The sequence below is a fragment of the Anguilla rostrata genome, chromosome 7, assembly GCF_018555375.3.
Source record: "Anguilla rostrata isolate EN2019 chromosome 7, ASM1855537v3, whole genome shotgun sequence".
NCBI classification, from domain to species: Eukaryota; Metazoa; Chordata; class Actinopteri; order Anguilliformes; family Anguillidae; genus Anguilla; species Anguilla rostrata.
The window spans coordinates 17596292-17618991 of record NC_057939.1 but is presented as its reverse complement, the minus strand read 5'-3'; the positions used below and the strand labels follow the sequence as shown (position 1 = coordinate 17618991).

The 22700-nt window shown below is 42.3% G+C and overlaps 2 protein-coding genes across 4 annotated transcripts; one reads left to right on the top strand and one right to left on the bottom strand.

The window, feature by feature from the left end:
- The first annotated feature begins 304 nt into the window (after positions 1–304).
- Positions 305–12847, top strand: slc37a3 (solute carrier family 37 member 3). 2 transcript variants are annotated; one of them, XM_064343353.1, is made up of 15 exons: positions 305–436; positions 2594–2705; positions 3441–3555; positions 3956–4048; positions 4958–5041; positions 5535–5680; positions 5934–6030; positions 6895–6979; positions 7683–7879; positions 8571–8712; positions 9421–9522; positions 9752–9799; positions 10018–10169; positions 10600–10665; positions 11543–12847. In XM_064343353.1, exons 2-15 carry the CDS (start codon positions 2629–2631, stop codon positions 11633–11635), a joined length of 1497 nt encoding a protein of 498 aa, XP_064199423.1. In that variant the 5' UTR covers positions 305–436; positions 2594–2628; the 3' UTR covers positions 11636–12847. The 2 variants fall into 2 exon arrangements, with proteins under 2 accessions (XP_064199423.1, XP_064199422.1); XM_064343352.1 differs by having other exon boundaries at positions 2529–2705.
- Positions 12848–14043: 1196 nt separating this feature from the next.
- On the bottom strand, positions 14044–21358 carry cdkn1d (cyclin-dependent kinase inhibitor 1D). Of its 2 annotated transcripts, none has more exons than XM_064343355.1 (3): positions 21212–21358; positions 18061–18509; positions 14044–17804 (listed from the first exon to the last, which is right to left on the bottom strand). In XM_064343355.1, exons 2-3 carry the CDS (start codon positions 18497–18499, stop codon positions 17743–17745), a joined length of 501 nt encoding a protein of 166 aa, XP_064199425.1. In that variant the 5' UTR covers positions 18500–18509; positions 21212–21358; the 3' UTR covers positions 14044–17742. The 2 variants fall into 2 exon arrangements, with proteins under 2 accessions (XP_064199425.1, XP_064199424.1); XM_064343354.1 differs by lacking the exon at positions 21212–21358 and adding an exon at positions 20692–20913.
- Between the last annotated feature and the right edge of the window lie 1342 nt (positions 21359–22700).

Below are 22700 nucleotides of genomic sequence, written 5' to 3'. Positions count from 1 at the left end.
TAATGATTTCACTCAGCAGCGACGGTAGATTATGAAAAATTGAGTATTATGGATAGGTTTTATTTTTAAGGTTTTTATTTTTTAAAGTGTCATGCACCAAAAGGTGCCCAGTCAGCATGGGCTTACAAGACACTACAAAAATAACAAACAAGAGCAATAACATAGCATAATGAGAGCGAAAGAACAAATGTAATATAATGCCATTCATAATGCATAATGCATTTCATGCATAATTTCTTTTAGCGTTTTCTGCGCTCGCTACAAATTCAGGACTACAATTCCCATTATACATTGAGAAATTGACCGGAAGTACGGAGAGAAGCTAAAAAACAACATCGTTTCTCTCCCAAATCTGAAATGTTTGTGGTGGCTAGCTAACCTGCTAGCGACAGTGGGGTCGCTACATTCAGTGTGATAAACCGCCGGAGTCTTTACGGTAAGTGCAGACTGTTCATTATGTGTTTGATTCATGTGGGCAATATGATTGAAAAACACATGTAAAAATGTCTGCGTTTTTTTTGCCATGTTGGCAGTTAGCTGGTAGATAGTTATCTGATACCAACTAGCTAGTCTACCTACCCATCTGGGTAGATCGACAGATATGATGGCATGTGTAAGTTAGCTCACTAATTACTCAGCTGAGCTGTGTTCCGTTTTAAATTTAAATTGAAATGACACTATGGCTTTTCCTTCTCGTGCTAGGTACCTCTTTTAGCTAGCTATCTATTTGTGAGGAACAGTTCTGGCTAACACTGCTCTATGATGTGTAATGTTAGGCTGGTTGTATTTCGCTTGTTAGCCCAGCCCAATGAGAGGTAAAAAGTCAGATACTCAGCCGGCTAACCAACAATTCAGCCAGTCAGCGAAAGGTTGTCTAACGTTACCTTAATGTATAGCAGTGTTGTTTTTGCCACCAGTTTTTGATTTAGTCATGGTTTTAGACTTTTGACAAAAATGTGTTTGAATTTGTCATATTTTAGTCATGACTTCTTCATTCATTTTTGTCCGGACAAAAATGGCAAAAATAATATTTCTTTTTGTAGATGAAAAACTTCTGTCACATTTTAGTCCTAACTTACTTTTTAGCCACATTTAGTTTTTTGCCTCCAGTAAATGCCATGAATGCTACAAATATTTTGTAACATACTCAGAGTGTTCCTAACACATCGGTTGTGACAGTGCATGTCGCTTTTTTTGCCGTGAATATTCTCCAAATGTCTGTGCGGAGAACAAAGTGTACATGTATCCACAATTTTAAATAATGTTGATAAAACATGCACAGTTTTGTATTGCATATTAAATTGTTGTGTTACTTGCCTACAGGCAGCTGAGGAGAACTGGCTATACCTGATATTGAGCATTTTGTAAATATAATATGCTTATATTTAATAACGTCAACACTGAAGCTCTGGTGATGCGCTCTTATTTAGTTTTTTATACTTTTACTTTATTTTTAAATTGCAATTTCAAAATACTAGTATTGCCGGTGTGTCAATAACCACACCTGTGTTAGCTTATGCACCATATGCCACTGGTTAAACTGAACAAGTCTACTTTATTTGCAGTGCTAAATAAATGAAAGCAACTTTGAAATCATGGACATCCATCTGTCCAAGTCACAGAACTGTCTGTGGTCAAAGTTCATGCCACTTTTCCAAACCATTGTTTTCTGTGTTTGGTGCTGCAATATTTGTCAGTTCCATGTTTTCTGATCAGTAATGGAAAATCTGAATCTGCACTCTCCACTGTCAAAGAGTGTCACTAAACAAAGACTTTGATGCCGCAACTAGTATACTGCACTACAAGGCAAAAGGCAGTAACTTCCCAGAGTGTAGAACTGAGGAAATGTTTTTCTTGTCTAGCCAAATGAGTTGTATGCAGACCATTAGAGATGTGGCAGTTTGTTTGCGGTCAATATGATCTTTTAAAAAAATTTTTTTAAACATATTTATCCTGACCTCTAAGTTGACCTTTGACCCTTATTTGGAAATTACAGTGCCTTTGCATTGCATATGAAACATATTTGGTCATTCCAAAGCAAGAAGCAGTATCTGCGATTTTGTCTTTCACTTCAGATCCTGATCACAATTAAAAACAATACAGTATAATAATAATTCTGATAAAAAATACTTATTTAGATAATGATATAAGATTAATTTGGCTCAAACTGCATTGCAGCAGGAGTGTTATTTTACGTCTATGATTACTGTAGATAGCCCTTAACTTCTGGATTAATGTAAGATGGAAATGGCTCTCAAGCCGTCGATTATTTTCTGTTGTTCTGAACCTCAGTGCAAACTGAGACTCTCCTGATTGCTGCAAAGTGTTGCTTATTTACAAATCAGTACTGGTTGTGTTTAATGTACTTCTGTCCCAAGCCGTCAATCCCTAGCCATTCACCCAGCCCTCAGTGTTTAATTTGTGATCTGCAATAGCCTGGTTGGGCACTCATTTTATGTATTCTCGTGCTTTTGTGAATTCCTTAGCTGCAGTAGATGGGTGAATCCATTGTGATGTTCCCTCTGTAGCCCTGCTCTCTCTGCTTTCCCACCCTCCCACCCCCTCTCCTGCTGCTCCATTGTCCTGCCCGAAGACCTGCACCCTCCCCCTTCTCCTTCAGACCCTGTGATGTCGCCTCCCTGTGATGGTTTCCTGTCACAGTACACCCACCACCATCTGGTTGCCTTCCTCCTCACCTTCTTTAGGTAAATACAGAGCCCGAGAGGTCAAGATGCAGCCAGTTACCTGCCAGAACAGCCTGTATACACACAGACACACACACACGCAGATGCATACGCACACACACACAAGTTAAATATAGCGCACGCTCACAGTCACACGTCTTGGGTGTTTACTAACCTGTTTACGCTGGACTGTGAGAATACCATGTTGTAAGCTGGACATGGCACAGTTAGGACGGATCTACCAGAAGGAGAATGTTCTGGGGAAGCCATCATCGTTATAAGCCCTGGAGGGTGAGGCTCAGGTCTTTCTTAAGGAAGTAGAACTTGCTATGGAGGAGGAACTGGAGATGGTAGGTGCTTTAGTGAAGATTTCCTGTGTCTGCTTTTCTAATTTCCCACATCACCCTTGAGACTGCTCCTACCTAACCTTCAACTCTGACTTTTGACCGTTGACCCTTGACCCTGGCTCAGCTTCTCTGTGCGAGTGGTGTCATGAGGCAAAGTTGCGCAGCTGTGAAGAACATTCCACTGGGTGGCACATTTTCATCATCCACTCAATGTCCTGCATGCATTATGCAGTGTTCTAACAGCACTCTGAATATCATCAACCACAAGTACAGATTTTTCTGCATCGCTTCAATTTATATCCTCATTCTGTGCTAATGGGCTGCTCTGGGGTTCTCGGGGTGCATTGAACAGGCACAGAACAGTACAGCAGAGGGCGCTGTGACTGAGTGGTTTCCTCCCTGTCTCTAGCTATGTGCTTCTGCACGCCTCACGGAAGACCTTCAGCAATGTGAAACTGAGCATTTCAGCACAGTGGACCCCCTCTGTTCAAAATGACAGCAGCCCAGCCTTCTCTCCAGCGGAGGTAGGTGTACAGGATATAGACACACTTCCTGAGCTGAACTCTCCCTGGTTTCTGAGTGCTAATGGAGTTGTAATGGCGGACTTACCTGATAGCCATCGCCGACCGTGCTTTCAGTTTTTGGCGCCCAGTCAGCACAGTGGATTCAAGGAAAGTTTGCACTGTGCATACTTATGTGTGTTAGCTATATCATAAGCAAACAAAGGAGAGGTCTGGTTTTGTACAATGGCCTTGTGAAGGTTAATTAGACTTAATTCAGGGTCAGTGTCTGTTGTCTGTTTGGCATATTTTTCTTTCCAATTAATGACCACTGACTATTCAATTTACAGTTACAATTTACAATTTTGACTTTAGTGAAAGTGACTTACGAAGGTGTGTGTGTGTTTGTGCACATGTTTTACAGACCTGGGAAGACAATAAGTTGTTTGCAGACTCTGAAGATGCTACACTATTCCTGGGGGCCCTGGACACCATCTTTCTCTTCTCCTATGCTGTTGTGAGTGTGGAGTTGGGGTAGTCTGGATGATGGGGGATCCACAGATCTTTTTCATCCACAGATGTGGGTGTCCCACACACACATGGACATTGGAGAATGTTTACACCTGAAACAGACAGACCCATAACAGACACAATGAGACTGCCCTCTCAACCTGTACCCACTCTTAACTACACACAAACACGAAGACATCTGCTTACGCACAAACACACAGGCACACACAAACATGCACACACAAACCAGTGTCTTCATCGGCTAAAATTATGACGAAACAGACCCAGACGATTTTTGTTGCAGTTGCTTTGTTGCACATATAAATATGTTACAACCAGTGCTTGTCATTAACACCCGCCACCAGCTAAATGCGCATAGAATTCGGCAGTGTGACTGTATGACTGTACTGCTCGTCCCATTGGCCACGCGCTTCGCCCTCGCTTCTCCTGGTGAACTCGGCCGAAGTCAAACATCCGAACACGGCTCCGTATACTAAAGTGAATAGCTGTAATGGCTTCTGGCTACAAATAAAAATTTATGCCCAAATATGCATGCAGTTACATTGTCACAAACATTGAGTAAGTATTTTATAGTCATGGCATGTACTGGATACAGGGGATTAAATGTGGCAAAAAATAAAGTTAGGACTAAAATCTTGACTAAAATACATGGTTTGTTTCGTCGACTGTAATAAATATGATTTTAGTCATTTTCGTCTTGACTGAAATGATTGGAAAATGCATGACTTAAATATGACTAAGACTAAAAGACTATGACCATAACTGAATCAAAAACAACACTGACACAAACATGAAGGCATTGCTCCCTAAAACAGCTTCAACTAACAGGCAACTGTATGAACATCCTTGGATGCAGCATGTGGTCCGTGTGTGCCTGACTGTGTTCCCCCTGCAGGGCCTGTATGTGAGCGGGGTCATCGGGGACCGGCTCAACCTGCGCTACGTCCTCTGCTGTGGACTGTGTGGCTCAGCCGTGGTGGTGAGTCAGCGCACTGTCCTGTGGTTTTCATCACATTTACCACACGTAGGGCCTGATTTACTAAGACCTTTAGGACATACAAAGTTCAAAACCTTTTAGCATATGCAAAACCGATTTGTCATGGTATTTGTTTTGTGCCAATCATTGGTTGTGCTGTTAGTTTTGCGCGCGCTAAAAGGCTTTGCATGTGCTAAAGGTCGTAGTAAATCATGTCCAGAGTGCACACCAGACCTGGGTCAAATACGTATTTGTTTTAGATTCAAATGCTTTTCTACGCTTTACTGGTCTTGTCTGGTGTATTGGAACCAATGAAATACTCTCAAAAGTGCAAACCCTGCCTTCTGGTCATATTGGCAGGCTCAATTACACCAGGCAAGATCAATAGAGCACAGAAAAGTGTTTGAATCCAAAACAAATACATATTTGACCCAGGTCTGGTGCACACACATTATTAGTTGAGGGCCATCTCTCTCTATCTCTCTCTCTCTTTCAGGAGTTTGTTTTTGGGACACTAACCGAATGGCTGCAATTCTACAACATCTACTTCTACTGCGCTCTGTGGGTCCTCAATGGCCTGCTGCAGTCTGCTGTCTGGCCCTGTGTGGTGGCCGTCATGGGAAACTGGTTTGGAAAATCCGGGTAAATGTAATGTGCCCCTTAATCCACCCCCTCAGCCCCTGCTACCACCATGTCAGGGTGTGTGAATGCCTTAGCACACGTGTAGCTGTCATGTTGAATAAGGGAATTTTTCATATGCATCTTCAGCAAGGCAAACTTGCTGACAATGCATGGGTCAAGTAAGGGAATGTTCCAGAAGACGTGCATGTCGTCTGTGGAGTGTTCCAGAGAGGAAGTTGCGAGCAGTGTGTCTGTGTGTCTCCACCCCCCACAGCCGCGGATTCGTGTTCGGCCTGTGGAGCGCCTGTGCTTCGGTGGGGAACATTCTGGGGGCTTTCCTGGCGTCCAGCGTGCTGAAGTACGGGTATGAGGTGAGCACGGGGACCGCAAAGGCTTGGACCTGAGAGACAACAGCGTGTTGTGTGGTTAGGGTTGCCACCTTTGTTCTGGCAAAATGCGGGACACCCGGTGCTGAAATGACTTCAAAGCAATCCATTACAAGGACACACATGCTTTATTCAACGGGAAAAAATAACAAAAGCACTACAATTTACAAGTGTAAGGAAAATATTGCATATTATAGCTTGGCTTTGTAAAGCTGATTGGTTTGACACAAACCAGGCTGAAACATCACAATAACATATTGTCCATCCCAATCAAATGGAAACTATCAGTAACTGCAGACATTCCAACAACAAAATATAAAAAACAGCGAGGCACTTCACTTCCTGTTCACTTCCAATCAGTGAGGCAGCGATGATGACACTGACGTAACTTGCACTCTCACGCAGCAGCGCGCAGAGGCTGAGCCTGTCTGTCTGGAGCTCACAGTCACCACCAGTAAAATTACACTTCTCACTCCGCTTGTAAAACTGGTTTGAATGTTATTCTCAGCACGTTGAAGACCTAGTGTTATAGATGAAATGACGTGCACGAAAATACGGGACTAACTGCGTCACGTAATGAATCGATACGGGACGTTGCATTTTACACTGAAATCCGGAACGATCCTGTATTATACGGGGCGGGTGGCAACCCTGTGTGTGGTCCTCTCATAGCACAGTCACAAGGGGAATGTTTAATCAGCTGGCCCACTTAAACAGTGTGTGGATTTTGTGTGAATGAGTGCTTTTATGTTACCGAGGACAACAGGAATATTTATGCAGCACTGTTTACTGACACTTTCCTATAGACCCTTGTAGAAAGCGCCTGTTGTGCTTTGTGTCTTCCTTCAGTATGCCTTCCTGGTGACCTCTGTCGTGCAGTTTGCGGGTGGAGTGGTGGTGTTCTTTGGTCTGCTCACCTCTCCCAAGGAAGTTGGTAAGTACAGAGCACTGTTACAGAGGCGAGCACAGGGCACTATTACAGAGGCTAGCACAGAGCACGGTTACAGAGTCAAGCACAGGGCACTGTTACAGAGGTGAGCACAGGGCACTGTTACAGAGGCTAGCACAGGGCACGGTTACAGAGGCGAGCACAGGGCACGGTTACAGAGGCGAGCACAGGGCAATGTTACAGAGGCTAGCACAGGGCACTGTTACAGAGGCTAGCACAGGGCACTGTTACAGAGGTGAGCACAAGCATTGTCACAGAGGTGAGCACAGGGCACTATTACAATATATTGTCATGCACAAATATCTTGATGAAGGTGTTGAATGAACATTAGCCAGTAGTGTTACAACATTAAACAAAGTCCACAGTCCTGTAATCCTCACTGAACACACTATGAGAGAGGCAAGTTGATGGAGCCAAAACTAAGTTTGAAGAAGTGCTTTCTGAGTCTGCAATATATGGGTGTACTTTGAGTGTGAGTGTATGTGTCATTGTGAGTGTGTGTACGTGTGTGGGTGTGTGAGCATGTGTGAGTGAGAGAGAGAGCATATGTGTGTGTGTGTGTGTATGTGAGAGAGAGAGTGTGTGTGTGCGCGTGTGTGAGAGAGAGTGAGAAAGAGAGAGTGTCTGTGTGTTTGTGTGTGTGTGTGTGTGTGTGTTCTCCCTCTCATGGCCCTGGGTCACCCCACAGGTCTGATCATGACTGACCTCAGACCAAGGGAGCGGGACTCAGACAGTCAGAGACCACTTATTAGTGACGATGAGGAGGAGGAGGAGGAGTTGTGTGATGCAGATAACTGCACCATTCAGTCGCAGGATGAGGAGATGGAGACCTCACCCACTCCCATAGGCTTCTGTCAGGCCTGCTGCCTACCTGGAGTATTGCCAGTAAGCATGATCTACTTATCACAATTTATTTTATTGCTTTCCAAAATGGGTTATATCCTTATGTGAGATAATGTCTGTGCCTTTTGTGAATTTCCATTTATGCCCCCTCGTTCAACTAACAGAAGCTTGGAAGAGATTAAGAACCTTAAGTCTTTCCTCATCTTTTTTATTTATAGTTTTCTTTCATACCAGGAATCAGTTTAGTTGCCTTTCTTTGAACCTTTTCCAGAGCCTCTATATCTTTCTTGTAGTATGGTCCACAGAACTGTACACAATACTTAAGTGTGGTAAGGTATTGTATAAGATAAGTATAACTTCCTTGGATTAATACTCAATACTTCTGGCTGTATATCCGGCCATCCTGCCTACCTTTTTTACTGCTAAGATATGTTCTTTTGCCGGGGTTGTTAATAACACTCCAGTAGTACAATGCCATTCCTATTTTACAGAAGGCTAGCTTCAGTATGAAAGCCTTTTGGGTCTATGGAATTTCTAGCCTGTTTATGGTAAACACAAACGTGTTTTGGCTAGGCCATCACCAAAAGTTGGGCAAGTCAGACCCCCTCAAGAACTGTAGCAGCTGAAACAACTGCGCACTAGGAGCCCTGCCAAATGTCTGACCTTCTTGTGTGTGTGTGGTGTACTGTAGTGACCTTGTCTTCTGTCACTGCTTCCGCCCTCTGCTGCACAGTACTCCCTGGCCTTTGCCTGTCTGAAGCTGGTCAACTACTCCTTCTTCTTCTGGCTGCCCTTCTACCTCAGCAGAAACTTTGACTGGAAGGAAGCTGAGTCCGACAGGCTGTCGGTGTGGTACGATGTGGGCGGGATCGTGGGTGAGTGAGGCGCGGTGACGTGCAGCGTGGTGGATAGGCGGGGTTGCTTTGACCCACATAACCAAGGAACAAAAAAGCAAAAATGAAAATGAGTCAATTGGAAATGATACAGAAAATGTAGAGAATGTTCTTACTCCGAATCTATGATCTTAAGAGTGTTTTAATGGTTTCATAGCCATCTTTAGTGTACATTTGAAGCTATACTTTATTCATTATTTTTTTCCCCATTCGTCTTTTGCTGTCCCCTCTCTGGCCCCTCTTCTCTCACTCTACCCTCTCATTCCTTTGTTTCCCTGTTCTCTCCCTCTCTCCTCCTGTTTTCTCCCTCTCTCCTCCTGTTTTCTCCCTCTCTCTCCTCCTGTTCTCTCTCTCTCCTCCTGTTCTCTCCCTCTCTCTTCCTGTTCTCTCTCTCTCCTCCTGTTCTCTCCCTCTCTCTTCCTGTTCTCTCTCTCTCCTCCTGTTCTCTCTCTCTCTCCTCCTGTTCTCTCCCTCTCTCCTCCTGTTCTCTCCCTCTCTCCTCCTGTTCTCTCTCTCTCCTCCTGTTCTCTCTCTCTCACCTCCTGTTCTCTCCCTCTCTCCTCCTGTTCTCTCCCTCTCTCCTCCTGTTCTCTCCCTCTCTCCTCCTGTTCTCTCTCTCTCTCCTCCTGTTCTCTCCCTCTCTCCTCCTGTTCTCTCTCTCTCTCCTGCTGTTCCCTCGCTCTCTCTCAGGTGGCACCGTGCAGGGTCTGATCTCTGACTTCCTGGGCAAGCGGGCCCCAGTGTTGGCGGTCAGTCTGTTGCTGGCCATGGGTTCCCTGGTGGGCTTCAGCCGTGAGTAGAGCCGCCTTGTCAGCACACATGCAGCAGTGCTGTGTAACACATACAGCATAACAGGACACAGTGCTTCTGTTTCACAGCATCGTTAAGATGCAGTTCCAGCTGTTGTCCAGCAGGGTGTCGTTCGACTGCAGTCAGACCAAGGTCATGCATTATTCAGATTATTGAACAGGGTTGCATATTATTTTACACCTTTTGTTTTTTTTTTGTGATTTTCGTTCAGATTCCCCGAATGATCGAGTGATAAACGCAGTTCTTCTGGCTGTCACAGGTGGGTCAAAAGAGAGAAGTGGTTCTGTCAGCATTCAGACTGATGGTCACCTTTAACCTTTTCAGATAAATGCTCTCTATTCAAATGTTACCGTGGCGATATGAGGGGGCACTCTGTGGTCAGGCTCTGGCAGATAGCAGTGCTGTCAGGTGGGTCGGGACTGTGTCCCCCCCCCCTTTGGTAGTCCTCCCTCACGGGGGCGTCTCTGTGGCCTGCAGGGTTCTTCATCGGCGGACCCTCCAGCTTGATCAGCTCGGCCATCTCGGCGGACCTCGGCAGACAGGAGGCGCTGCGGGGGAGCCACGATGCGCTCGCCACCGTCACCGGCATCGTGGATGGGACTGGGAGCATCGGTGCTGCTGCGGGACAGGTATTAGGCCGATACCTGAGAGAACAAGTGTGTGTGTGTGCGTGCGTGCATGTGTGTGTGTGCATGTATGTGTGTGTGTGTGTGTGTGTGTGTAGGTAAGAGAGAGCAAGAGAGGAGAGAAAGTATAATACAGAAATTTCCTCAGTCTGTATGGTCATCTTGAAAAGTGAATTGATTAATGGAGAAAATAGAAGAAGAGAGGGGGAGGCCCTGAACGGGTTCACAGGTTTCCTGCAGAGTCTGTTACTTTTAATTATTATAGGAGCTTCCTAATTCCTAATTTATTTAGCTGAATTTTATAAGAAGCTATGTGTACACGTGTACTTGTGTGTGTACCTGTGCAGGCACGTGTACATGTCTTAGAACTCGTGTATAGATGCGTGTGTGTAAGAGAGTCAGGAAGCAACCTTTGTGTGTTGCTGTATTTCAGTACCTGGTGTCCCTGATTGAGAGCAAGCTGGGCTGGATGTGCGTGTTTTACTTTTTCATCGTCATGGTAAGAGCAGACGTGTGTGTGCGCCCACGTGCACTGATTTCATTATTTATTGTATTACTGATTTTCTACCCTTCTGCCAGTTCAGTCAATTGCTTTTCCACATGTAATTAATCTAGACACTCCCAAAGTAATAGGGTGCCATTCACCGTCTGAAGTTCACTGCAGGCTTGGCCTGTTTTAATTCAGCCTATACAGATACTGGCCCGATAGGTGGATACAGTATGAAGTCACTTTATAGGGTTAATTGGGCCCCCAGAACAGGTGATGGAGGTGGAAACGGCTGTCTCTGACATCGTTTCCAGAATCCCTTATAAATGCATGATCGCTTCTGATCTGGTGACCCGTATGCCAAGGCCATGGCATGTGGATTGCATAGTGGTCCAGCAAGCCATTCTGTGACCTCACATGCTCTGTGGATAAGAGCATTGTTTTCCTGGAAGACATCCCTCCCAGCAGGAAGGGAATGCTGCAATATAGGATGTGATGGTGAATGATCAGAAGCATTCAGTAGACTTCTATTGACCTTGCTTTCTAAGGGGATGAGTGCACCCAAGCCATGTCTGGAAAATGTAATCCACAGCATTATGGACCCACCAGAGCCTCTCAATGTTGGAACCAAGCTCTCAGGCTCATAGACCTGTTTAAGAGTTTGCTACACATGCAGTGCAGTGAAAAAAATATTTGCCCCTTCCTGATATCTTTTATTATTGCATATTTTTCACACTGAATGGTTTAGATCTTTAGACAAAGGGAACCTGAGCAAACTCAAAACACATTAAAACAATAGCCATGCAATGGCAGAACCAAAACACCCCCACACCCCCGGAAGTCATTTTGACACCTGCATCTCTGTGTCTCTCCGTGCTCTGTGCTACAGACAGGGGGCAGTCTGGTCTTCATCTTTCCCCTGCTTGTGAGAGAGGTGTGCACCATGTGGAGGGACAACCGGGGACGGACACACCAGCTGTGAGGGCCGGATTGTCCCCGCCGCTGCTCTGGGGCCCGGGGGGGCATGCCCCTCCTGCGAACTGCCCTCTTCGAGGGACACCCCCCAACTGACGGAGCACTGACCGCCCCCCAGACTCCTCAACTGCCCAATCACAGACTGCTACAGAACCAGCAGATGCCTGCAGTGTCAGGCGCTTTGCTGAAAGATGTTGGTTGGGAGTGAAGGTGTTCTTACACTACTTTGTGAACAGAGAAATGCTAGACAAGGGGCAACCAACCAAATTATGATAACCAGCTGGGAAACTAGCTGTTACTGTTAAAATGGTTCGCGCAGCTTTTGGCAGTTCTCATTTTTGTTTTGTCCTGTAACTTTGTGGACCACGAGCCAAGTGAAAAGTCAAAGGCCTGTTTCGGGTGAGGGGCTGGCCCCTCTCTTGTACTGCTCCCAAGAATGGGGAGTCGCCAGCTTAATATCAGTCATTCCAGTCCTATGAGCTGTCTCTGGGCATTTTGGCTAGTGATGGCTGATGTGAAAGTGTACCTTGGGGCCTTCTAGGACAGCGATCAGGTCACCTTGTGAAGTTTGCCATGTATATATGCACATCCAGAAAAAGAAACGCACACTGACAAAAAATCTTACCTTTCCCCTTCTCTTTTGATCCGCAATTACTGACAGTGGGTATATATGGTCTCTTGTCAAATGATACAGTTTAAACTGTAGCATAATGGTTTCTTTAAAAAAGAAAGAAAATTGTGATAGACACACACGTAATCCTTTTGTCAATCAGCCCTTTTTCATCATTGGCATGATTTAGTTGTCTGTAGTCAGATAGACGCATTGAATATGGTACTGTGATTAAGAAAAAAAACCGCTGGGACTATGTGGTAATTCTTGCAATGCAATCCCAGAAGTGCCAGGAGGTGCTCTGTTTTGCTGCTCTGTCATGGACTGAAATGTGCTTTTTAAAGATAAGTGGTTCTTCACGTTTGCACTTTTGATTTTAAGCTGTTTTATTTCTCTATGTAATGCTTGGAGACTGAGTTGGCATTTTTTTTAATAATGAGTCTTAACCGTTGTTATCCATTTCCACTGTCTTCAATTTCATATGCTTTTTGGAATCAATCATGTGGGCTCTAATGCAATCAGTGGGACAAGACATCACCAGTTGTTACTGAACAATCCCAAAAGGGACAAGACTTGATATTTTCAAATAAATACAATACATTCAAATGACATATTAAATGGTGTTATTCTGTATATTTCTTTTTTAAATTGATTCAGAAAATATATATTCCTCCCGCTATGTACGTTAAACACAAGGAACAAGTTGGTCTTATTTAGAATACCCATGGCTTGCTGAGATGGGTTCTGTATCTGTCTCCATCGAAATGCAAGGCAGGAATAAAACACTGCAATAAATCCAATATTCTTAAGGCTTTTTTTTCTGGTATACTTGAATGAATAGATGAAAGAATAAGATTAAATGAATAGATGAATCGAATGAAAGATTGCACGCATCATTCAATGGTAGCTGTCAGTGTTCCAGTTTATTGTTGATGGTTCCTTACAGTGAGCTGGAGGCTTTGAAAGATCTGGTCATTTGAAGCTGCTAGGTGGCTACTCCTTAAATAGTTGTGCATGAGGGAGGATACTCTGACAAAGCAACGACAGCACACCACACCTTTTATGTACATTGCCCTGCAGGATTCCTGGCTACTGTTGGTGCTAGCATGCTTGGGGATTTATTGCAGATTAGGGCTTGTCACTGCATCTGTCACTGGTTGGTGCATTGAAGTCCTACCCAAGAAAATGGTTTCATACCTAGACACTACAACTAAGAACCAACTTTAGTTCTACTTGTCAACAGCAGGGGGAGTCAGGTACACTGTGACTGCAGAGCAGGTATGAGTCGTCAGCTGACTCTGGAGGCATTTGAAGATGGAAAAGCAGTTCAGAAAAAAATGCAAATGGAGTCTGGCAGAACAGAGGTTTCTTTTACTGCTGATCTAGATACAGACTAGTGCTTTTTCACAAATCTGGTTCCATGCAACAGAAAGGCAACTGTTAGCTGCCAGACCTCTAGCAACAGATGTCTGCAGCTTCAGTGTCCTGAAATTACAGCATTTAAATAGGTGAAAGTATATTATTTCAACCTGATCCAGACCGGTGACCAATAGGGTTTCAATAGTCTGTAGAAATGGCAGGCTGCTTCCATTAAAGTTCTACTCATCTAGAATTTGTACATTGATCATTCACTTCAACTCCCTGGGCACTCAGATGTTCACACGTTCATATATATATATATATTAAAACACACATTTTGAATTTTACTGTTGTGGGATCGTTTACTACTGATTCCTATGTCTGTAATTGCTATGTAATGGTTATTCTCCAGGAAGCAGTCAACAGTGAGAAAAGACAAAGGACACTTGTATCCATTAATTCGTTTTTTATTCAGCTATTAGAAAATGGAGACTTCATACACTATACAATTTTTATAAATGGTAGGATTTGGTTCTGAAACATTGTATATTCACAACATCAAAGAAAATGGAGAAACCACTTGAATCACAGAATGGGCAAAAAACAAGAAGTTGTTTTGCTCCCCTATAAACCTAAGCAGTAGTAAATTATACTGTCAATTTAAACTGTATACAAGGGTATAATTAACTCATGCATATAAGGCACAAAATACATGACAATATACCTGTAGCAGATTAATTTTTTTTTTTACATGGCTACACACCAATTGTGGGTCTGGTAGAAACACAAGACTAGATTGGTTAGTATCCCACAGTGAGGTTAATTCAACTCTCATCTATAGCAAAAGGGCACTCCAGTCAAAATCTGTGGTTTGATACTATATATTGTATAGCAGTATGTATGAAACATTGCTTTAATAACGGAAGTAAAGCTCAAGCCAGGCCTGAGCCTTAGCCCCCCTACACCACTGACTGGAAATAAAGGCATCTTCGAGCTGCAGCCATAAATCAATGGGAGGAAACAAATGTTTTCAGAAGAAATATTTTCGAACAATGAGACATTCCTCGTGCAAAAAAAAAAAATCTACGTTACTTCAGACACACTTAAGGCCTGTTTGATGTCTTCTGTGCAGTTGGAGACCAACAGGCAGGAGAAATTCCATCCAAAACATTTCTGCTTCCTCCAGCTGGCTTACAGGGGCAGAGCAGAGATGCCTTAGCTCCATGTCATTGCTGTTAAGAAGGGGCTGGCTCAGGGCTAACAGCACTTTGGGGAAAAAAAAGCATTTGTTTCATACATGCCACATGACGTATAAAGGGCCTAAGTCTTTCTTGTTTAGCGTATATTAACTCAAAATGATAATGGGTATCAAATTTTGACAGTTGCCTTACTTTTGCAGGAGGACAATATGACTGTCAAGAGGAGACAGCTGTGCTGTGAAGTGAACTACAGCCCTTCGTGACCAAAGCCAGGTTCAGACCTTTTTTCCCCTCAGTGAGTTTTTAGTGAACATCTACTTCATAGACCAATTCTACTGGCCCACAATGTCCCTGCCCCTATGTGTGGGCACAGGTGTCCTGTGGCCATACCCCCAGTCTCCCATAACACCATTGGAAAGAATATATTATTAAATCCGTGACACAAGTAGTGCAAAGACGGTACAAAAAAAAAGAAAAACAATTAGTTAGTTTTATACAAAATGGAATTTATAATTATTTTCCTATACATGAGACAATGCATAATCAGAATAAGTTAAATATACTTTTAAAGTCTGTTTTGAACACACTGAAAGAATTAAAAAAAGAGCACATACCAAAAAAAAAAAAATTCAAACAGCACATCCAAGCAAATTTTTGCTCATTCTTGAGGTGAGGTGTGTAAACTTGTGAAGTACAGCATATTTGTTGACAACATATTTGTTGACAACTGATGATTGCTTCTGTAAAGTATATATTTTAAAAACACACTGTGCAGACACTGAGGCAGATGGTGAGGACAAGAGAGTTTAGACCTTTGCAGATCACAAACATTTTTTTTTCTGAAATACCAAAGGCTGTTAGTCTTTGCAAGAAACTCCTTTGATACAAGCCCAGATACTCTGTTTCATTCTATTAGAAAACCCTTCCCCCCACCCCCATTCTGACCGTTTCTGGGAAACTTGTCAAACAAAAGCACGTCAATGAGTCAGAGACAACAGTGCTCAGATCTCCCACAGGATTTGGGTTTCCTCTGCACAGTCCGGGACTGAAGTGGGCTTTCACACTGGCTCACTGCGATGGCTGATGTACTCTGTAGCAAGGCAGCCATACAGGTGCACCCCAGTAGAACAGAAACATGAAGAACCTAGAGCAGTCCTCTCATGTAGCTCTCCCCCAGGAACATCTGACACAGGCGTAGTGGGAGTTGACCTGATTTTTACATTGTTTCTGTCAGTCGTACAACATTGGACGGGTGAGGTAGACAGTCCAGGTTATGGCTATAAAATTATTTTTTTCTTAAACAAAAAATTCCCACAGTAAAGCCCGCTCCAAAGAAAATCTCAAAAAATGTGTCATTTTTTAACTCTGCACTAATATTGGCAACAGACACAATGAGCACTGTAACAACCATATATCACGCTAAGTTCACTAATGCAAAGAATGTATTAAGCTTCATATAATCTTCTCATTTCCTGATCATTTGCTTTGGTGACTATAATAGTATATCTTTTTTAAAAAGGGCTCAGTAGAAATTGGCTGGTTCACTTCAGTGTCACTGTCCCTTTTGTCAAACAAGTTTAAAGGAGTTTATTCAACTGCCAATCATGTCAATTTAATGGAGCAAAGCTTCTTTGGTCAACCGCTTAAACAAAATCTACAATCTATTTACAGCATGGTACACACACAAAGACACACGCACACAGGCACACGCACACACACAATTCCACGAACCTGCACAGTAATGCGACTGTGACGCAGGTAGATTTATAAATGGTTTGAAGTATTCTTCATGATTTGTGTGCATTTATGCACATGTACATACCGTATAAACCTTTACACATTAAAATATGTCCCTACTCTGTTCTGAAAAATCATAATCAAACCTAACGCTATCAGTGCTACATTCCCTTTATTTACTAAAAGGTTGCAATTAGAGCCTCTAATATGTTGCTACAATGAAAGGCAAGGCAGAATATAATTTGCTACATTGTTAAAATAGTGTTACAAAAGCTACATATAAACTACGAACCAATATCAGATATGTCATACTTTAAGGCTTTTAAAATTTCCTCTGCTGCTCAGAAGTAAATTATAGGACAGAAAATTCAAAATTATTTTGTACAATAAAATTAATTGGTCAATCTATTTTTGATGCACTCTGCCAAAATATAAATGTTGAACGCAGCACACAGCTTGTCACCATGTTTGGATTTAAGTTGGATAGATGGGATGTTTTGTAAGCTAATAAAAAACACTTTATTACTAAAGGTCATTAGAATCTGCTGGGGCTGCAGCGTCAGAGTAGTGATCTCAGTGGCTCTCTGACTGTCCAAGCTACATTACGATTTCTGACCTTTTCTCCTTGGGAAAATGCCTCTGGGGCAGTGCTTAAAGGGAGCACGGCTTGCTGAGCAGGCAGGATTAAAACAAAGGGCGAAACCACACTGAGCACCACGTAGAGTAAAGCCAGCAGGATGGAATGGCTTGTAGTCTGGGGAGTGTTATGAAAACAATCAAAGGTATTGTTTCTAACACCACAAACAAGGAAAGGTCCTGACCTCTCCCAACAAAGTTTTTTTTCTGCTAAAAATAGAGTGCGTTAGGGTTTTTCACAGTATACTTTAAAAATTATAGTGTAAGGTAACTAATGTTGCTATAAAGCACATCTGTCAATAGCTACATATAATCAGCAATATAAATATTTCCAAATGAAAGTCTCATCGAGTGAACTGTAATGAGTTTCTTGGGACTTTAAGCCTCCTTAAACAAAAAGGTGTTGTGTAAAACAAAGAGATATTTGTCTGAAGTTTTTTGCCCAAACAGGACAACCATCAAAATATTGTAAGTGAAGAAATTATATATACAGATGTATATACAGATGAAGAGTACTTATTGTCCATGAGCACTGTATAGTCCCTCATCATGGTGTTGTCTGAGGCCCTCCGCTTACTGGAAAACAGGACCCTTATGTTGTAAAGACTTCTTCTTCTTCTTCACAGAAAAAAAGTCTGAGGAAACATAAAAAGAAAATAGCACAGCAGCATTAGAGTGGGCATCTGCTTACTGAACACTACAAAAATACAAACAGCTACAAAACATTTTACAGCTAGGACATTCTTTGCTTTACTTCTAGACTACAGTAACTGCAGAATAATCAGTCATAAAACCTGTTGGCTGCTATTTTGTCTGACCATAAAACATTGGCTCCAATTAATCTTATCATACCCAGCAGGAATATGAGGCTGTACGTGCTTCCTCTCTCACCTGTAATGGTGGCCTGTCTGCGTTTGAGAGGGCTGGAGGAGGCCAGCCGTTTCTCAGCCTTGCAGCCTCTGTACGTCTCTCTGGTTGTGATCTCCAGGTACTCCTGCGTTTGGGAGACGTCGGTAGCCCCTCCACCTGGCACCTGTGCCCTGGGCCTGATCCCGGCCTTCACCACACAGTTGCGGTAGAACGCTGGCACATCCTGGCACCGCAGCTCCTCCCACTCGATGGAACCCTGGCCAGGCCTGTCTCTCTGGAAGTCGAAGTTCCACCTCTTGTTGGCCACCTCCACGCTCATGCACAGCAGGCGCTGGAAATCCTGCTGCAGCTGCTGGTGGTCGACTGGGCCAAACAGGCTCCTGCGCACTGGCCCTCCCCGCAGCTTCACATCCACGTCCTCCCTGCTTGTCTGCATGCTGTTCGATTCAAAAGACGCCATCGCCCTGTTCCTGAAAGAAACAGGAAAGTCAAGAACTTATCGAAGAAATCAGACTCACATAATCTCTGCAACAGTTAATTTAACACTTATACTGAGTGGGGAAACCACGAGAACACTCCTAGTCCCCAACACAGTTCACATGGTTCCCACCCTTACGTAACAGCGGTGACACACTGCAGGGCAGGCACAGTAGTTTAAGAGACAAGTGAAATGGTAATGTTAACACTTGAACAATGGAACCTGTTACTGTAATTTTAATGTATATCCTACTGCCAATAAAAAGGGAATACAGTTGGAACCTACTTTGAACCCCCCCCCCCCAAAAAAAAAAGAAAAATTAGCATGTCCTGTGTACCTGTTAGAATATGTTTCAGTCAGTATGTTTAAGGAAACTTGGAAATATGCGAGGGCTACCTTATGAAAAAGAAAAAAAAGAAACACATGATAATCCCTCCACACCTAGGGCAAGTTTGCCTCTTGAAATACCCCATTTGGCGCCAACGGCTCAACAGTAAAATCCTGTTCAACAATTCCCTGGCACTAAAATGCCAACCGCGTCCGTTTGGACAAACGGTATGCGCCGTTGAACCTGAACAGTCAACGCCTAACAAATTAAGTTGCGCCAGTAAGAAACGGTAACACTCTTAAAAAGGTTAACTGCTTAACTTGCGCTTAAGAATCGGTAAAAATGATCTAGCACCCACTGGCGTCTGCGTCCCAACATTTGTAAAATATCTGAAATTTACATATAAATATGGTAGAGTATGTGGTTTGAAAACTGTAATTAATGCGTCGCAAAATGGAGCAATTTCTAGGTGTTTGATTGAGAGAATTGCAAATCGCCACCTGGCAGAGGCGACTCAATATTTCGCAATACCGACCTCCCCTTCTATACGCTCTATGGAACGAGAAAAATCAAACCTGACCCTTTTAGGAATTTACAATGTAGGAATGAAAAAATTAGAAATACTATCGGTCAGAAGAAAGAAGAAATGTCAGGGGAAAACAGAACGTCGGGTTAGACTAAAAATCCGTTATCTATGTTATAAAATGGCTTAAACCGAAAGGTTTCCACAGCTTATCACTTAACGCGTTTCTTGTGTGACGCAGTTTGTTTTTCGGTAGGCTACTACCAGACCAGTAGCCTAACAGGGGTGCCTTTCATCGTCTAAGTTTATTACCCAAAATATCGATCGAAATTAAATCAGTTGATTTCATTAAATCTTTTTTTTTCTTTCTCTCAATCAGTTGGGAATCCTGTAACACTAGCCCGTTGGGTCCTCTTCCAAATTCAACGTTACATTAGCTACCGTTAGGTACAGTCGTTGTATATATTTTCGTTTTAACTGGTGCATGTGTTATCGATTGCTTACCAAATATAATTCTTGTTTGGCAAACGTTTTATTTTCCTTATCTGGTTACGGAGTTTTATACATTGGTATAACTGTTCAAATCTGTCAGCAGGAAAACAGTAGATTCCTTCAGAGTAACAAAATAGGTCACTAGTATTTTTAATGTGATCTTTTATAAGAAATACTGATCTCCATTGCAAGAAGCACCTCCAAATTTTGCCTTCGAGTGAAAGTTGTTTACGTAGAAAAAGTGGGCGCGGTACGGAGATCGCATTACTAGCTACATCACGCACTGCCTTACACTCACAGAAACTTCACTGTATACTGGTACTACAAAACATCCGCTTCAGAAAACAGGAAAAAACTTTGAAACTTTGTCATACACCATTAGTGCACATTGTGTTCCCATCACAAATTACTGGAATTAAACACACAAGGTATTTTCAAGTTAACAGTTCTAATATGGAGCAAGTGACGCAATACAAATGCCATATCCAGTCCATAGACTAAATTAGGCATTGGTCCTATAAGGCTGATGGCTATCCAACACAAATATCATGTTATCCAGAAGAAAAAAAACCAAGGAACAATTCGATTCGTGGACGGGTGATTTCTCAGAAAAGAATTTAAGAAAAACCATTTTAAAAGAAAATTTTACCATAAAAAGTAATGTCATTCATGCAGTAAAACGTGAACGATAAAATAGTTGCACTGAAGGGCAGAAATATAAATAATTCATTCACAAGAAAAAGATTAATGGTAAACCATTCTGAATATTGCCTTAGCGATGGAGCGACAGTACGCTACAGTACGACAGAGTATTTTCTATCGGCTACTTACCATCAGAGTGAAAACAATCTCTTCCAATCGTGAAAAAGTTCGAACTGCTGCAGATTACAAATCAACGACCTTTGTCCTGACAATATATGAGTGGTCCTGACAGCCTCCAAACAAAAAATGTTACCATAAACACCTGAGAACACAAGTAACCTACTGTGTTTGCGACTGCCTCAGTTCTTACTCCTGCCTTGTTTGTTACGGACATTGGAAGTTCAGGACGTCCTACAGTCAATTTAGTCACGTGACAAGATTCACAACGATCTTTCTTCAGGCGCTGGATCTGTGCTACATTCTCTGGATCAGTGCCAAAGAAAACTACTTCTTGCACAGCTCATTCGAAAAACAAGTAACCTAGTTAGAACAGACTTCATGCAATTGTAGCAAAGTGCTATCATTTGACAATGACAGGTTTGTCAAACACTCCGTTAAATCTTAATAAAGCATTACGATAGTGTTTGTGAAAATACATAGCCTATGTTTATTAAAATTACTATATTTATACTTAAAATGCATTTCCTACCCGTTTCGGCTCTTCAAAACCGTTTCTTTGGGTTGTGGTCGGTCACCGTTAAACTTGCAGAAGGGCACTAGCTGAAGTGAAATAACTTAAAATAGTATCCGCGGTGCTTTGCAAGAAGTAGGTCAGATTTCTTGGCACAGTGCAGTCCTCCCCCCTTCGCGCCACTATTTGACACACATTCCCATGTTTTGCTTGCATCACGTTTTGCCTTGGCACAGTTTCAGCGCTCAAGTCACGTTGATGTGCAACGTGACTGTGATTCCTTCCATTTTACTCCTTCTCCCGCAATTTCAACTTTCTGTCCGAATCGTTTAAACGTCGTAGAAATTATGCATAAATTAAATTTGAAAAAAATATTATTGTATTAATTTTTTAAATATTTTTTTTACAATTAACAGTTACACGACATTAACTGCATTGGAACCTCTATGTTTTGAACCACTTTCTGCAATTAGTAAATATGCATAGATACTTCAAGAAATGTTTGATTTTAACTTTGCACGAGATAAACATATTCTTGTGCATTGTAACTTAATAGCTTAGGGTAGCAACGCTAGTTCCATTGCTATTTTTACAAACCCTTAATAAGGTTATATAGGCTAAATTTCCCACTTCTTACCTGTGGAATATATCCCCCTGGTGTTCAAAATAATCACTTATTACCTTATCCACTTTCTGCTCAATGTGTGAAATTAGTTGTGACTACATGCTGTGTTAGCCTATTACTTTTCACCTGCAGAGGAAAAACTAGAAAACATGTTCTTTGATTACATTTTCCCTTAAATATGAATAATATATGAAGCTTCAAATAGGTGCATGGCATTTCACCATTATTTTGCAGACTTATTTCAGTTTTATTACTAGATAAGTTATTTTTCCATACTAGACCATTGTGACTGTTTCTGACATCCATTTTAATTACACAAAATTTTAAGTCAACACAAACCAAGGTATTGACTGTGTGTGAGTTGAGTGTTTGTGTGTATGCCTTTGCATTCATATGAAAAAGAACAGAGCAACATTACACTCAGTCTTCAGTGATAATCTCCCAATGATCAGCACCTTCATTTATTCTCTTGGTGGACGCCATCATAAACCTGAAATTGCACTTTACAAAATAATCACCACCCCACACTGGAGCCTGTTGCTGTGTGATGTCTCAGCAGGTTCTAAGTATTATACCGTTATGTGGTTTTCCACCCACATATAAGAAGTAGATATTACATGCTCCACAACCCAGATACAGAGATGGTGATCATTCTATGCATGTAATTAAGCTCATTCCGATTACTTTCTCGTCTGATCGCTGGCTGGAACTCATCTCTGAATTTATGTGAATTGTCAGGTTTCTAAAGATGATGATGTCATTTGTGAGGAATGTTAATGAGGAAACATTAAATCATAGTGTTTAATGCAATGAAGGTAGTTCACTTCAGACCAGGTCCCCACTATTTAAATGTTTTCATATTTTCCTTCTTAAAGGAATATT

What these genes read in the sequence shown, in the direction of transcription:
- cdkn1d (XM_064343355.1), bottom strand. Translation starts at nt 18,499, where the DNA reads ATGGCGTCTTTTGAATCGAACAGCATGCAGACAAGCAGGGAGGACGTG. An exon ending in CAGACAGGCCACCATTACAG is followed by an intron (nt 17,805 to 18,060) that starts GTGAGAGAGGAA and finishes ATGTTTCCTCAG; the next exon opens with ACTTTTTTTCTGTGAAGAAG.
- slc37a3 (XM_064343353.1), top strand. Translation starts at nt 2,629, where the DNA reads ATGTCGCCTCCCTGTGATGGTTTCCTGTCACAGTACACCCACCACCAT. An exon ending in CGATGTGGGCGGGATCGTGG is followed by an intron (nt 8,713 to 9,420) that starts GTGAGTGAGGCG and finishes GCTCTCTCTCAG; the next exon opens with GTGGCACCGTGCAGGGTCTG. An exon ending in AGTTCTTCTGGCTGTCACAG is followed by an intron (nt 9,800 to 10,017) that starts GTGGGTCAAAAG and finishes TGTGGCCTGCAG; the next exon opens with GGTTCTTCATCGGCGGACCC.